The 15,720-nt window shown below is 50.2% G+C and overlaps 3 protein-coding genes across 3 annotated transcripts in view; 2 read left to right on the forward strand and 1 right to left on the reverse strand.

Moving 5' to 3' along the window:
• si:dkey-110g7.8 (GTPase IMAP family member 8) overlaps positions 1 to 15,720 on the reverse strand; it is a 65,380-nt gene that overhangs the window by 2,524 nt on the left and 47,136 nt on the right. The gene's annotated exons all lie outside the window — the stretch shown is intronic.
• adsl (adenylosuccinate lyase) lies at positions 245 to 7,516 on the forward strand. Its single transcript, XM_067232338.1, has 13 exons — positions 245 to 1,117; positions 2,344 to 2,547; positions 2,713 to 2,757; positions 2,874 to 2,953; positions 3,116 to 3,287; positions 3,375 to 3,421; positions 3,568 to 3,658; positions 4,522 to 4,591; positions 4,676 to 4,823; positions 6,070 to 6,160; positions 6,574 to 6,663; positions 6,872 to 7,048; positions 7,302 to 7,516. Exons 1-13 carry the CDS (start codon positions 971 to 973, stop codon positions 7,386 to 7,388), a joined length of 1,449 nt encoding a protein of 482 aa, XP_067088439.1. The 5' UTR covers positions 245 to 970; the 3' UTR covers positions 7,389 to 7,516.
• tmem150b (transmembrane protein 150B) lies at positions 8,624 to 11,157 on the forward strand. The gene is made up of 7 exons (XM_067233440.1): positions 8,624 to 8,761; positions 9,112 to 9,176; positions 9,519 to 9,578; positions 9,885 to 9,952; positions 10,179 to 10,306; positions 10,487 to 10,664; positions 10,867 to 11,157. Exons 2-7 carry the CDS (start codon positions 9,112 to 9,114, stop codon positions 11,013 to 11,015), a joined length of 648 nt encoding a protein of 215 aa, XP_067089541.1. The 5' UTR covers positions 8,624 to 8,761; the 3' UTR covers positions 11,016 to 11,157.

Raw genomic sequence — 15,720 nt, forward strand, 5'->3', positions numbered from 1 at the left:
CTGCTTCTATTCGCTCTTCTCCCTCCTCTTCCCTGTTCTCCTTACTCTCCTCAGTCATCTGTTCAATAACAAAGATTGTGCAATGCAGATGGGTGCTTCATTCGGTGTCTGCGGCTTCAGGGATGTGATTCGTCACAGAAGGGAAACGGAGGCGGACGCTGGCTCAAGCACAGGCAGGGCAGAGTGCTTTTCACCGAGCAGACTGCCCTCAGACAGCAGGAACCGCACAGGACACAAGACGAAGATGCTCCTGTGAGCGCTGTGATAATGTTTGATCATTTAATTACAATACAAGAGTTGAAGACACGGGGGGTCAGGGAGAACTATTTTGCACCTAAAAACTATTTACGTACACCATTGAATTTATTACATAGTAAAGAGGGCACATATACTTCGAAATTCGACGATATTTCACCTCCATTCATCTTCATTGACGTACCTTTTTATAAATAAAAACTGTATCCTAATAGTGTACCGCCTTTAACAATGCCTGCAATTGTTAATTGTGGGCAAATGTGAGGGATGTGTAGAAAAGACTGTTTCACCAATGACAGAACCTGTCGGCTGATTCATAACACTAGCAACCGAAAAGAGGTCGCGCGAAGTCTGAGGACTAGCCCGCATTTCATTCAGACAGACAGCACCAAGCAAGACTGGTACATCGTAGAAAGGTTTCTATTCTAAAGACGAGATTGTCAATATCGTGACACGAGGGCGCCACTTTTGTCAGATTTGAGGGTACACACACACACCCCCCGTCTGTCGCTTTAAACCACCTCACGCGCCAGCATGTCAAACACGCTCCTGGCACGCCTTCTACCGTATGTCGACTGTCGTAAAAGTAAGTGGTGCAGTGATGGACAGCAGCGCTAAGGCTCTACAATCTATGGGTTCCGGACACAGCGGACTGTCACAGTGCAGAGTCGACAAGATTTAGGAAGAAATAACTAGCTACCCAGACATTCTGAACATGGACGGCTCTGGAGACGAGTTTATGATGTACCGTTCACCGCTGGTGTCACGGTATGCCAGCAAAGAAATGGCCTACAACTTCAGTGACAGAAAGAAATTCACGACCTGGAGGAAGCTTTGGATCTACCTGGCCAAAGCTGAAAAGGTTTGATACAGTAATCTGTAGCTAGCTAAAACTACACGTGACATACACGATACACTTGTTATTTTGTCGGTAGTTTACCGTACCGCTGCAAACTTAAACTCTGTGCATCTGATTGGAGTAAATGTGAACTTTGCAACCTTGAAAAAGGTCAACGATCAAGTTCCCTTGTCTAAATATAGTTTTAGAGACCTTTTAAATGAAGTGGTCTCTAAGACAAGCTTGGTAGCCTGGAAGACGAGCAGCCGCGTGTAAGGTGGTCTTCCAGTTGCAGGAACTGGTCATGTGAGCCGTCAAGCTGGTTGAGTAGCTTTGATGTATTTTACCCTAAATCCATAACGTGTTAAAGATGGATCCCTTGAAGCAGCGGTTGTGAGATTGATTTACTATACTGTGAGCAGTACGGACTTGTCAATAGTATCCTCCAAGGTATCTTGGTAGGTCAGATTAGTTAGTCAGCTGAGCTAGTCCCTGTCTGAATGTTGTATTAATCCTATTTATTCTTTACTGATCTCTACTGAATTCTGGAGTGGTGTCAGTATTGTCTCAAGAGATCAGGGCAGATTTGGGAACTTGTATTGTTACTTAAGTCGAAGTTTCATGAAGCATTGCGGAACAACATCGTTTTTCTCTGGAGACTGGACTAAAGTCTAAAATAGCTCAGAATGTCAGGGAAACAGGATACTGACCCAGAGAACTGGCCTCGGCCCTCACTTTCTCCCCAACCCAAGGCCCATCGCTACCCTGTCCCTGACTAGCCCCAACCAGCCCGGATAGGTGGTTCACCTCGTGACTGTTGTACTTAATCAGTTGCTTTGCTTGGGACAAATTCCTAATTGAATTTCCTGAATGCCACATGACTTTCAACATAGCTCTGTGTGCTATCACCACTTAAACTGTAATCAGAACCCCAACATGTGTTCCAGCCTACCGGAGATGAGGACAGTATTTCATCATCTTTAGTCTTGGTGCTAATAGATTTTATATTCTGAAACAGCAGAGTTGAACACGGAGTGTACACCACTCAGCCAAGCATTCCTGCTATTAAAATACGGTTTACCATAAACATTGAAACTTTAGCGGAAATATTTCAACTTAATAAAGCCTTCTCTCGTTTCCCATCTCCTCCTTTGCTGCCTCCCCCTTCTCTGCTCGTCCTTCCCCCCTCTTCCCCCTCTACTCTCCCCCTGCCCTGCTCTCCCTCCTCTCTGCCCCGTCCCTCTGCCCAGGCCCTGGGCCTGCCCATCACCGATGCCCAGGTGGCAGAGATGGAGAGCCACAGGGAGGACATCGACTTCGCCATGGCGGCGGATGAGGAGCGCAAGCTGAGGCATGATGTCATGGCCCACGTGCACACATTCGCCCACTGCTGCCCCTCCGCCGCACCCATCATCCACCTGGGCGCCACCTCCTGCTATGTTGGGGACAACACGGTAACTGCCCCCGTCACCCCTCACTGCCCCCCTCTCACCCCTCACTGGCCCCATGCTGATCTTCAAACTCCATTTTGTCTGTATAACCCTTTTAAAACGCAATATCACAGAGGGCTCCACATGCGCTGCCTAGTCATCCAACCTCCATTCGTTTGTCTCCTTCAGGATTTGATCATGCTGCGAGATGGCTTTGACATTCTGCTGCCCAAGGTGAGAGTACAGGCTTGTAATGTCTGACAGTGTCTGAGGAGATTATTATATTATTAATAAGCCATTAGAACATGAAAGCTCAGCAGTAAATAAGAGTGGCTCCTGTGTGCTCATAGCTGGCCCGTGTGGCAGACAGGCTGGTGAACTTTGCTGAGAAGTATGCTGACCTCCCAACTCTGGGCTTCACACACTACCAGTGAGTGAATGCTCTGTCTATATCACACATGTCTTTATGCTAGTCTTGTCCTTTCCTGTGAATACTACATGACATAACTTCTCTGACTCTAGACGTGCTGATTTTCTCTCAGATCTGAACATCTCATCTTCCTCCATGTCCTCCTCCCCCCCTCCCCCCCAGACCAGCCCAGTTAACCACGGTGGGCAAGCGGGCGTGTCTGTGGCTCCAGGATCTGGCCATGGACATGAGGAACCTTCAGCGTTCCCGCGACGACCTGCGTTTCCGGGGGGTCAAAGGAACCACAGGCACCCAGGCTAGCTTCCTGCAGCTCTTCCAGGGGGACCATGAGAAGGTAAACACTTTATACGCTGAAATAAATGTCTTGATTCACATATATAAACAGAGAGTTCTCTCACACTGTTCCTTCTCTGTTTTGTAGGTGGAGGAGCTGGACAGGATGGTCACAGAGATGGCCGGCTTCAAAAAGTAAGCACACATGAGGAGCCTCACCAGCGGTCACTGCTTAGTCTTAGGATGGAGCTTTAACAGTCATATTCATGCAGCTATCGGGACCCGGCTCATTTACTCTTGATAACTTGTTTTCCCTCGTGTTTGTGATGGTTGCCATGCAGAGCCTACCTGGTTACGGGGCAGACATACAGCCGGAAGGTGGACGTTGACTCTCTGGCCAGCCTGGCCAGCCTGGGGGCCTCAGTCCACAAGGTGAGCTGCTGCCCCTGAGGAAACACCACCCTAGCATAGGAAACACCACCCTAGCATAGGAAACACCACCCTAGCAGAGGAAACACCACCCTAGCATAGGAAACACCACCCTAGCATAGGAAACACCACCCTAGCAGAGGAAACACCACCCTAGCATAGGAAACACCACCCTAGCATAGGAAACACCACCCTAGCATAGGAAACACCACCCTAGTTGAGGAAACACCACCCTAGCATAGGAAACACTACCCTAGCAGAGGAAACACCACCCTAGCAGAGGAAACACCACCCTAGTAGCCTCCAGAGGTCAGGGTGTGGAAGGCTGATGGGCTGCAGCATAGATATGTATATATTAGTGGTGGGCCGTTATCGGCGTTAAGGCGCTGTGACTCTTATCGCCGATAAAAAAAAATATCGCCGTTAATCTATTCTCAAAGTTGGGTTGGGAGCTGGGTCGATACTACGCAAGCTATGATGACTTTCACCTTGATATTTTAGCGCGGATGTATACCTAGCCGAATTGCACTGTAGGGGGCGAGAACGAGTCTTCGAACCTGTGTGTATGCCTTGTGTATGAAATTATCACATCAAACGTGACGTGCTAACATGGATGCAGCTATGAAGCCGCCTGGTTTGCTTCAGGGAAAATGTATTTTTAAGAAGCTTCCCAATGGAAACCTCGACAAGACTAAGGTTGTTTGCACCTTGTGCTATGCGGAATTAGTTTACTGTAGGAGTTCTTCCAGTCTCAAATACCACCTAAACGCAAAGCATCCCTTATATTTCAACTTAATAAAGCCTTAAAGGGTAGTTGTTTAAGTTGTTAACCATGTGAAACTCCTCTCCCTCTTCTCCTCCATCAGATCTGCACCGACATCCGCCTGCTGGCTAACCTGAAGGAGATAGAGGAGCCCTTTGAGAAAGAGCAGATTGGTGCGTCATGACTAGATACCCAATCCCCTTTACCCCAATGCTGTCTCCACTCTAATGACTTAGTTAATAAACTGTCTCCTCCAGGGTCCAGTGCCATGCCTTACAAGAGGAACCCGATGCGGGCGGAGCGCTGCTGTAGTCTGGCTCGCCACCTGATGGCGCTGATCTCTGACCCCCTGCAGACTGCTGCCGTCCAGTGGCTGGAGAGGACATTGGACGACAGTGCCAACAGGTGAGCACAGTGTCCAACATCTCTCTCTCTATTGCTCATGTCTCTCTGCGTTTCTACATGTCTCTCTCTCATGTCTCTCTGCGTTTCTCCATGTCTCTCTCTCATGTCTCCCTGTGTTTCTCCTTGTCTCTCTGCGTCTCTCTGCGTTTCTCCATGTCTCTCTCTCATGTCTCCCTGTGTTTCTCCTTGTCTCTCTCTCATGTCTCTGTGTTTCTCCATGTCTCTCTCTCATGTCTCTCTGTGTTTCTCCATGTCTCTCTCTCATGTCTCTCTGTTTCTCCATGTCTCTCTCTCATGTCTCTCTGTGTTTCTCCTTGTCTCTCTCTCATGTCTCTCTGTTTCTCCATGTCTCTCTCTCATGTCTCTCTGTTTCTCCATGTCTCTCTCTCATGTCTCTCTGTTTCTCCTTGTCTCTCTCATGTCTCTCTGTGTTTCTCCATGTCTCTCTCTCATGTCTCTCTCATGTCTCTCTGTGTTTCTCCTTGTCTCTCTCTCATGTCTCTCTGTGTTTCTCCTTGTCTCTCTCTCATGTCTCTCTGTTTCTCCATGTCTCTCTCATGTCTCTCTGTGTTTCTCCATGTCTCTCTGTTTCTCCGTGTCTCTCTCATGTCTCTCTGTGTTTCTCCATGTCTCTCTCTCATGTCTCTCTCTGTTTCTCCATGTCTCTCTCTCATGTCTCTCTGTTTCTCCATGTCTCTCTCTCATGTCTCTCTGTTTCTCCTTGTCTCTCTCATGTCTCTCTGTGTTTCTCCTTGTCTCTCTCATGTCTCTCTGTGTTTCTCCTTGTCTCTCTCTCATGTCTCTGTGTTTCTCCATGTCTCTCTCTCATGTCTCTCTGTGTTTCTCCATGTCTCTCTCTCTCATGTCTCTCTGTGTTTCTCCTTGTCTCTCTCTCATGTCTCTCTGTGTTTCTCCATGTCTCTCTCACATGTCTCTGTGTTTCTCCTTGTCTCTCTCTCATGTCTCTGTGTTTCTCCATGTCTCTCTCTCATGTCTCTCTGTGTTTCTCCTTGTCTCTCTCTCATGTCTCTCTGTGTTTCTCCATGTCTCTCTCTCATGTCTCTGTGTTTCTCCTTGTCTCTCTCTCATGTCTCTCTGTGTTTCTCCATGTCTCTCTCTCATGTCTCTCTGTGTTTCTCCATGTCTCTCTCTCATGTCTCTCTGTGTTTCTCCATGTCTCTCTCTCATGTCTCTCTGTGTTTCTCCATGTCTCTCTCTCATGTCTCTCTGTGTGTGTGCTCCTCAGGAGGATCTCTCTCCCTGAGTCCTTCCTGACCGCTGACATCATCCTCAGCACTCTGCAGAACATCACAGAGGGCCTGGTGGTTTACCCCAAGGTACGACCCTGCCCCTGATACAGGACACGTCATGTAACATACTGCTGGAGGGCGGTCGGAAATGGTTTTCCGCTCATCTGATTGCATGAACACTGGGGTCAAGTCCCTGATGTTCCAGTAAAGCAGTAAAGCACTTCATCTACATTCTGTTCATTCTCCTGTTTGTCCTCCTGCCTCTCTCCTGTCTCTCCTCACTGGCCTCCTGCCTCTCTCCTCCTGTCTCTCCTCCTGCCTCTCTCCTGTCTCTCCTCCCTGGCCTCATGTCTCTCCTCCTGCCTCTCTCCTGTCTCTCCTCCCTGGCCTCCTGCCTCCTGTCTCTCCTCCTGCCTCTCTCCTGTCTCTCCTTGCTGGCCTCCTGCCTCTCTCCTGTCTCTCCTCCTGCCTCTCTCCTGTCTCTCCTCACTGGCTGCCAGGTGATTGAGAGACACATCCGTCATGAGCTTCCCTTCATGGCTACAGAGAACCTCATCATGGCCATGGTGAAGGCTGGAGGCAACAGACAGGTGTGTTTAGTTCCTTTATCTGTGTCTGTTGATGTCTGTCTAAATTGTGTGATGCTGTGTGTGTCTGGACACTAGGTGTTTTGTGTTGTCTTGTGGGAAATGTACTACAGTGTTTAAATTCCACCTTTGGACTAGTTGGTTTAACTTGATCTGTGTCACATGACCCTGACCCCCGTGTGTCACATGACCCTGACCCCCGTGTGTGCAGGACTGCCATGAGAAGATCCGGGTGCTGTCCCAGCAGGCGGCCGCTGTGGTCAAGCAGGAGGGCGGGGACAACGACCTCCTGGCCAGGGTCCAGGCCGACCCCTACTTCACCCCCATCCTGGCCCAGCTGGACTCCCTCCTGGACCCCACCACCTTCATCGGCCGTGCCCCACAGCAGGTACCACCCTCCTCCTCCACCCCTCCTCCTCCTCCACCCTCCTCCTCCTCCACCGCTCCTCCTCCTCTCTGTTCCTCCCCAACATCATCCTCCACCCTGGGCTCCTCTGTGGCTGTGCTCTGATAGAGACAGCCCAGTGGAAGAGTCTTTAGAAGAGTCTCTCTTTGAGTCTCCAGTCTGTTACTTCCTGCTGGGCTCACTACCTCTCCTGCCCCTTGTTGTCTCACTGTTTCTGCCCCCCCCCCCTCCTCAGGTGAGACACTTCCTGGACGAGGAGGTCCGTCCCCTGCTGGAGCCCTACAGGGCCAAGATGGACGTCCAGATAGAGCTGGAGCTCTGAGCCACGCCCACTCAGAGACACGCCTCGTGTGATTGCTCTGTTAGACGCCCACACAGATGACTGCGTTAGTGTCATGTTCTCAGTCACACCCTGGTGATTAGTGGCACATGGTAAAAACTGTCCTTTTACCACCAGCGTTCAAAGTCATTTGTCAGTGTCATTGCTGTGTGTCATTAATGTGGAGTAAAGTGGTGAAGCCTGATGGTGCTTCCACAGCGCAGGGTGGGAGGTAGACACACACACACACACACACACACACACACACGCTCACACACACACACACACACACACGCTCACACACACACACACACACACACACGCTCACACACACACACACACACGCTCACACACACACACACACGCTCACACACACACACACGCTCACACACACACACGCACACACACACACACACGCTCACACACACACACACACACACGCTCACACACACACACACACGCTCACACACGCTCACACACACACACGCTCACACACACGCTCACACACACACACGCACACACACACACGCTCACACACACACACACACACACGCTCACACACACACACGCACACACACACACGCTCACACACACACACACACACACACACACGCTCACACACACACACACACACACGCTCACACACACACCAAGTGAGCCTTTGTCATGAGCAGCCTTATGAATGTTGTACTGTGCAACAATAAAATACTCCCAATACTAAAATCATGAGTGTTTTCTTCTGATCCACTAGGTCAGTTCTCTGTGTCCTGCTCAGTAGACGGGGTGCCGGGTGTTATGGAACCTCATAGCCTTTGTCATTATCTCTATTACTCAGACCATCATAAAATAAATGTGATAGGGAATTGATTATTGATTAATTGCAGTAGTGTGACTAATGTGAAAGGAAAAGGGAGTATGTTGTCCGTCTGCATGTTTGTGAGAATCGTGTGTCTATTTGAATGTAGTCTCACCATTCAGACTTCCAAAGGAATCAGAAGTCTGGTGGGAAAGGATCCTGAAATGGACGAGGATGAGGAAAGCATTTGAGGATCTCAAATACAGGTGGTTCATAGTGAGAGGGAGGTGGAGGAAGACATGTTTGTGGATCACTGGGAGGAACCTATGCAAGAGGTCATAAATATTCAAAAATGGGCTCAAAGTCCAGACCACCCCACACTGCTGCATTGTTAAAGCTGTCATTTATGTTGCATGTTTCTTACAGCTAAGCAGGTGTACGCTCAGTGAAATCTGTCTTTCGGAATAACTGCCAGGAATATAAGGTTCCATATTTTCTTGGATAGCCTAACCAAACAAAAACTTCACAATACCACATTTCTTTTGATGAGATCATCTTGTATGTTTACGAAGATATCCAGGTAAACACAGAAGCTGTTTCTGTTTTATTTATGATTATTGTGATAATTTGTGGCGCTACACGGACTGAAAGTTCCTCGACTTCATTCTGAGTTCCCTGGCTTCACTGCCTCTCTTCACTGAGTGAACTGAATATTGTTTGTGGGTCGTTCATGTGGTCTGACTGCGGTTCCTGCCCTGTAGACATTCTCTCATTCTTTTAACTGTGTTTTTGTTGTTGTTGGAGTGACAACTTTTATGTTTTATTTGTGTTTTTCACTTTATGTATTTTTCTCACTTTCACCTCCCCCTCTCTCCCCTTCTCCCCCTGTCCCCCTGTCCCTCTCTCCCCCTCTCCCTCTCTCCTGCTCAGATGTGGCTGTGGGCGTTGCTTCCGGTCGGTCTGGCTGTGTTTGGTACGGTGGGCATCTGGTTAGTGTGAGTATCTGACCTGCCTACACTAACCCCCCACCACACCCTCCCACACCATGTCCTGGACGCTCCAGGCCACACTTTGGTTCCTGTTAGCTTAGCCAGCAAGTCTAATGCTAACACAGTCAAACAGTATTTATGATTAGCACACCTGTATATATCCACTACTTCTGTACTGTGTTTGTTGCAATTTGTATCCAAGCATGAAAACATTTTCACCTGAAGACGGGCTTCCTCGTGTCAGTTTTAGTCTCAGAGAAAGCTTTGCTGTGATTCAAGAGAGACTGTTTGAACCAGTGTGTCTGGACTGAAGTTCTCAGAAGGATAACTCCAGTTTGGCCTGATCAGGTTTGGCATGGCTGTGTCCAACGGGACTGTGAATGTGACTGTGGAGTTTCCTTACATCAGGTAGGGAACACATCCACCTAGGTACAGTACATGCATCCCAAACTGTGGACATCATTACAGTATAGATATAGTAGTTTTGGCCCATGACATAATGTCTGTCTTTTCATTTGATTGACGATTTACAGATAACCTGTGAAGTAGGAATTAAATCTCTTATAAAATATGATCTCTGGCCGTGACAAGATTTAAGTTCACAGAATTCATTCTGATGTTCAGCTATCCAGGATAATCTTGGTTCCCATCTGTCGATGCATTCAGATCTCATGTCCTACAGGTTGGAATTGTCTAACAGTGTTTCCATCCCAGCACATGTGGGTCCTTCAGCCCGCAGAGCTGCATCTTCTCTCAGGTCTGCAACACCTGCGCTGTCCTTGGTAGGTGACCCTTCAGACGGGGGGTTAGGGCAACATGTACATGACATTATATTTTTAGCTTTCAGCCATGTCTTTATTCAGCAACACCTCTGTTTCTCTCTCAAACACACACACACACGCTCACACACATACACACACAAATGCACACACACACACATGCACACACAAACGCACACACATATGCACACTCTCACATGCAAACACAAAAACACACACACACCCACAGCCTTGTGGGTGGTAGTTATTCGTTTCCAGCAGATCAGGGACTATGGTGACGACAGCAAGGTGAACTTAGCCAGCATCATCCTGGGGTTCATCTCCTCTATAGGGATCTCCATCATCGGAAACTTTCAGGTGAAGCCGTCTCTTTCTCCTCATCTTCCTTCCTCTGACAGTCACAGTATTCTGGAATTAGAATACTTTGCTATGGTATTATAACAACTTTGGCTATTGAAACACACACTCTCGCTCTCTCTCGCTCTCTCTCTCACTCTCTCTCTCTCTCTATTTCCTCCTTGTCTTCATATCTGTCAGCAATCTGTGCTGTTAGGGCCCCACCTGCTGGGGGCATGTCTGGCCTTCTTCGTGGGCCTGGTCTACTTCTGGCTGCAGGCGTGGCTCACCTACAGGGCGGCGCCCTCTCCGGAGCGCTGCTGGGTGGGTCTGATCAGAACCGTGTGCTGCAGCAGCTGCACGCTCCTGGTCATCCTCAGTATCCTTCTGCACGCATGCACACTCCCAGAAGAACACCTGCAAAGAACACTGTAAATACATATTAGCTACATGAAAGGCAGTGCAGACTCAAATACATTCAGATTTACATGTTTGCAGAAGTCAGGTTTGAGGAGCACCTTAGTCTAACAACTCTGGAAGTGTGTATCCTTCACGCTCCTTGACCACTCGCTCTCCACCAGTGGCCGTATTCCACAACACAGGGAACCGAACCGGGGGGGCAATATGCGAGTGGGCCCTGGTCATGATCTTCTTCGTCCAGTTTGGCCTGTTTGGTGCAGAGTTTCGCCACATAGACTACCACAAGCTGACAGTGCAGAGAAAAGGCTAAGGCAGCAACGCCTTGGCGCCTGCCACGAGTGGAGAGCTGCGGATGAACGCAGTGGCCGTAGGACCCTCTGTGGAGGAGAACGGCGCCGGTGGGTTGTTGTAACGACAGCGAAACTGAATGACTGTATTGTAATATGCTAATCTGAATGTATCGATGTTTACAGTTCAGGTATAAAAAATGTAAAAAAATATGTGTCACTTCTATTGTCTTTGTTCCAACAGAAGTGTGTGTGAGTGGGAAGGAGGAAGCAGTGTGTTCTCAGAAACACAAAGACCTGAGACACAGATACATGTCTACGTGTTTGTTTCATGAGGGACTAGAGGGGTGTATTCTATCATTCAGACACACGAGGGCGATATCGAGCTTTATAATCCTCACTGAGAAACTCACTCCGCCACTACATGTCTTCAGTTCGAAGCTTTTGGGTTTCCAACTCCTTCAGGATATGTAAATAATGTAAGATGACTACGGAGGAATGCCCCTTTGGCAGTTGTGTTTATATGTAAGGACCCTGTGTTGGAATGGTGTGAGAAATGTTTTACATAACACAACTCATTTAGCACATGGACACCCCCCCCCCCACACACACACACACACACCCCTACACACCCCTTCCCAACCACACTGCCTCCGCACACACACACCGGGAAAAGCCTGGCCTTTGTCTGTGGTTCCACCTGTCAGCTTGCTCAGCTGGGAGGATGGAGGCCTGATGGAGGGTGGAGGCCTGATGGAGGCCTGATGGAGGGTGGAGGCCTGATGGAGGGTGGAGGCCTGATGGAGGCCTGATGGAGGCCTGATGGAGGCCTGTTGGAGGCCTGATGGAGGCCTGTTGGAGGGTGGAGGCCTGATGGAGAGTGGAGGCCTGATGGAGGGTGGAGGCCTGATGGAGGCCTGTTGGAGGGTGAAGGCCTGTTGCATTCAGCATGAGAGAAAAAGGACAAATGGTGAAGTAGTGAACAGTCACATGATGAAACACAAGTATTTTCAGATATCTTTCCATAACAGACCCGTGACTTGGATCTCACGTCAGCTGAGTGAGAACGTTATTGTCTTTCATGTCTGGAGATCCAGCGCCCAGGCCAGCCTGGTGTGACCAAGAGGACTGATGGGAAAATGCTGTCCTGGTGACCTGCCAGAGGGTGCTCCTAATTTAGACATTCTGAATTCACCAGCAGTTGTGGAGGGTTTTTCCAGGCGGCCTGAGCCAGTGGACTGTGTGGTGGGAGAGGTCCTGGACTCTGATGGACTGTCCCAGCCTAACTACAGAACTTTCCCATCCAAGTTCAGACTGTGGGGACATTCTCCTCAACTGTCAATGTAAACTACCTTTGATTATACAATTTTATATTGTTTATATGTGATCCATTAAAATCTGTTGGCTCCATATAAATGCAGGGAAATTGGTTTTTATGACCCCACCCCGCCCCCCCACTGCCCCCCCCACCCCCCGTACCACTGCCCCCACCCACCCCCCCACCCCACTGCCCAACTCCCTGTCCTGGTAGCATTCCTTCACATACTACACGCTGTGTGATCTCCAGAGGGGGCTTTGACGAGAGAGCTGAGCTCTGGAGACAGCCTGGAATTCTCTGGGAATGTGCTGGAGCTGGTTTCCTTTCCAGCTTCAGTTGTTGTGGGTTCTGGCTGTAGGCTCCAGGGCTGTGGGCTCCACGGCTGTGGGCTCCAGGGCTGTGGGCTCCAGGGCTGTGGGCTCCACGGCTGTGGGCTCCAGGGCTGTGGGCTCCACGGCTGTGGGCTCCAGGGCTGTGGGCTCCAGGGCTGTGGGCTCCACGGCTGTGGGCTCCACGGCTGTGGGCTCCACGGCTGTGGGCTCCACGGCTGTGGGCTCCAGGGCTGTGGGCTCCAGGGCTGTGGGCTCCAGGGCTGTGGGCTCCAGGGCTGTGGGCTCCAGGGCTGTGGGCTCCAGGGCTGTGGGCTCCAGGGCTGTGGGCTCCACGGCTGTGGGCTCCACGGCTGTGGGCTCTAGGGCTGTGGGCTCCAGGGCTGTGGGCTCCAGGGCAGATGCTTTGCTTCTGTGACCAGACGGAGAACAGGGAGCATGAACTTGGAACACAGCTGCTTTATTTAGATGTGATCCAACCACAAGATTTAATAAAACAACAAACCAACATCAAAAGCAAGAACTAGCAGCGTTCTACCCAGCCTTCAAACACTGAGGACAGCAATGCACGACAAGACCTTGGATAAAAAAGGTAACCAGATTGAAGAATGTCAAGTGTTTAGTTTAGTCCCAAACTAAGGGCCATGGATTAAGTAATGAGCCTGCTGCCTTGTTGGTTTTGACCGTGATTCAGACGTGTTCCATGTCCAGGCCCTCTGTAATCTGCCCCCGCACCTGTCTCTGCTCCATGGCTCTGTCGCACCGCTAACAATGGCCCTGCCTGCCTATCTCTGACCCCTCACTCCGGACACCTCCGTCCCCACAGCCCTCCACCTCTTATCTTGGGCAGCCAAACCTTGTCCACAGGCCCCTCGCAAAGGCCACCGTCTGGGAGGAGGGGGGTGGACAAGCAGAGAGGATGACAGAGAGAAACAAGTGGGGAGAATGAGATGGAGAGAGACAGAGAGACATGTAGAAAAAGAGATAGATTGAGAAAGATAGAGAGACACAGATGGAGATACAGAGAGACAGACTGAGAAGGAGAGAAAGAGAGAGAGAGATAAAGGAGTGAACAGTGAGTGGGCCCAGCCAGCCGTGATCTCACCCTCCTCTCTTTGGCACCAGCTTCCAGAAAGCTGCCCTTTTGCAGAAAAATGCCAAGCGCACCACATTCCACCTCCACACAAAAGCCCCCCCCCCAGCTCTCCCCCCCCCCCCCCGGCTCCCCCCCCCCCCCCCAGCTCTCCCCCCCGAGCGTCCATCAGACAAGACATAATTATATAATTGCGCCCGTGCAGACGTGGACCCACAGACTGTATGTTTGTGTATGTGACAATGAGGGGAGTGTGGATCAGAGGGCCCAGGGTCGAGGGGAGGCAGGCAGGGGAAGGCTGACTTGTGCTGGCTCTGCTCCTCATCGTGGACGGGACTTGTGCTGGCTCTGCTCCTCATCGTGGACGGGACTTGTGCTGGCTCTGCTCCTCATCGTGGACGGGACTGGGGTGGTTCCGGTGGGGGACAGTCAGGGGTCACAGTCAGGGTCAGGGGTTACCGTCAGGGGTCACAGTCAGGGTCAGGGGTTACAGTCAGGGTCAGGGGTTACAGGTGACACAAGCTGCTGGGTGAGAGGGGTGAGAGTGAGGGAGAGAGAGACCAAGTCAGTTCACAATATGAGTCAATAACACTGAATGTATCGATGTTTACAGTTCAGGTATAAAAAATGTAAAAAAATATGTGTCACTTCTATTGTCTTTGTTCCAACAGAAGTGTGTGTGAGTGGGAAGGAGGAAGCAGTGTGTTCTCAGAAACACAAAGACCTGAGACACAGATACATGTCTACGTGTTTGTTTCATGAGGGACTAGAGGGGTGTATTCTATCATTCAGACACACGAGGGCGATATCGAGCTTTATAATCCTCACTGAGAAACTCACTCCGCCACTACATGTCTTCAGTTCGAAGCTTTTGGGTTTCCAACTCCTTCAGGATATGTAAATAATGTAAGATGACTACGGAGGAATGCCCCTTTGGCAGTTGTGTTTATATGTAAGGACCCTGTGTTGGAATGGTGTGAGAAATGTTTTACATAACACAACTCATTTAGCACATGGACACCCCCCCCCCCACACACACACACACACACCCCTACACACCCCTTCCCAACCACACTGCCTCCGCACACACACACCGGGAAAAGCCTGGCCTTTGTCTGTGGTTCCACCTGTCAGCTTGCTCAGCTGGGAGGATGGAGGCCTGATGGAGGGTGGAGGCCTGATGGAGGCCTGATGGAGGGTGGAGGCCTGATGGAGGGTGGAGGCCTGATGGAGGCCTGATGGAGGCCTGATGGAGGCCTGTTGGAGGCCTGATGGAGGCCTGTTGGAGGGTGGAGGCCTGATGGAGAGTGGAGGCCTGATGGAGGGTGGAGGCCTGATGGAGGCCTGTTGGAGGGTGAAGGCCTGTTGCATTCAGCATGAGAGAAAAAGGACAAATGGTGAAGTAGTGAACAGTCACATGATGAAACACAAGTATTTTCAGATATCTTTCCATAACAGACCCGTGACTTGGATCTCACGTCAGCTGAGTGAGAACGTTATTGTCTTTCATGTCTGGAGATCCAGCGCCCAGGCCAGCCTGGTGTGACCAAGAGGACTGATGGGAAAATGCTGTCCTGGTGACCTGCCAGAGGGTGCTCCTAATTTAGACATTCTGAATTCACCAGCAGTTGTGGAGGGTTTTTCCAGGCGGCCTGAGCCAGTGGACTGTGTGGTGGGAGAGGTCCTGGACTCTGATGGACTGTCCCAGCCTAACTACAGAACTTTCCCATCCAAGTTCAGACTGTGGGGACATTCTCCTCAACTGTCAATGTAAACTACCTTTGATTATACAATTTTATATTGTTTATATGTGATCCATTAAAATCTGTTGGCTCCATATAAATGCAGGGAAATTGGTTTTTATGACCCCACCCCGCCCCCCCACTGCCCCCCCCACCCCCCGTACCACTGCCCCCACCCACCCCCCCACCCCACTGCCCAACTCCCTGTCCTGGTAGCATTCCTTCACATACTACACGCTGTGTGAT

This window comes from Osmerus mordax, chromosome 3 (genome assembly GCF_038355195.1).
Source record: "Osmerus mordax isolate fOsmMor3 chromosome 3, fOsmMor3.pri, whole genome shotgun sequence".
Taxonomy (NCBI): domain Eukaryota; kingdom Metazoa; phylum Chordata; class Actinopteri; order Osmeriformes; family Osmeridae; genus Osmerus; species Osmerus mordax.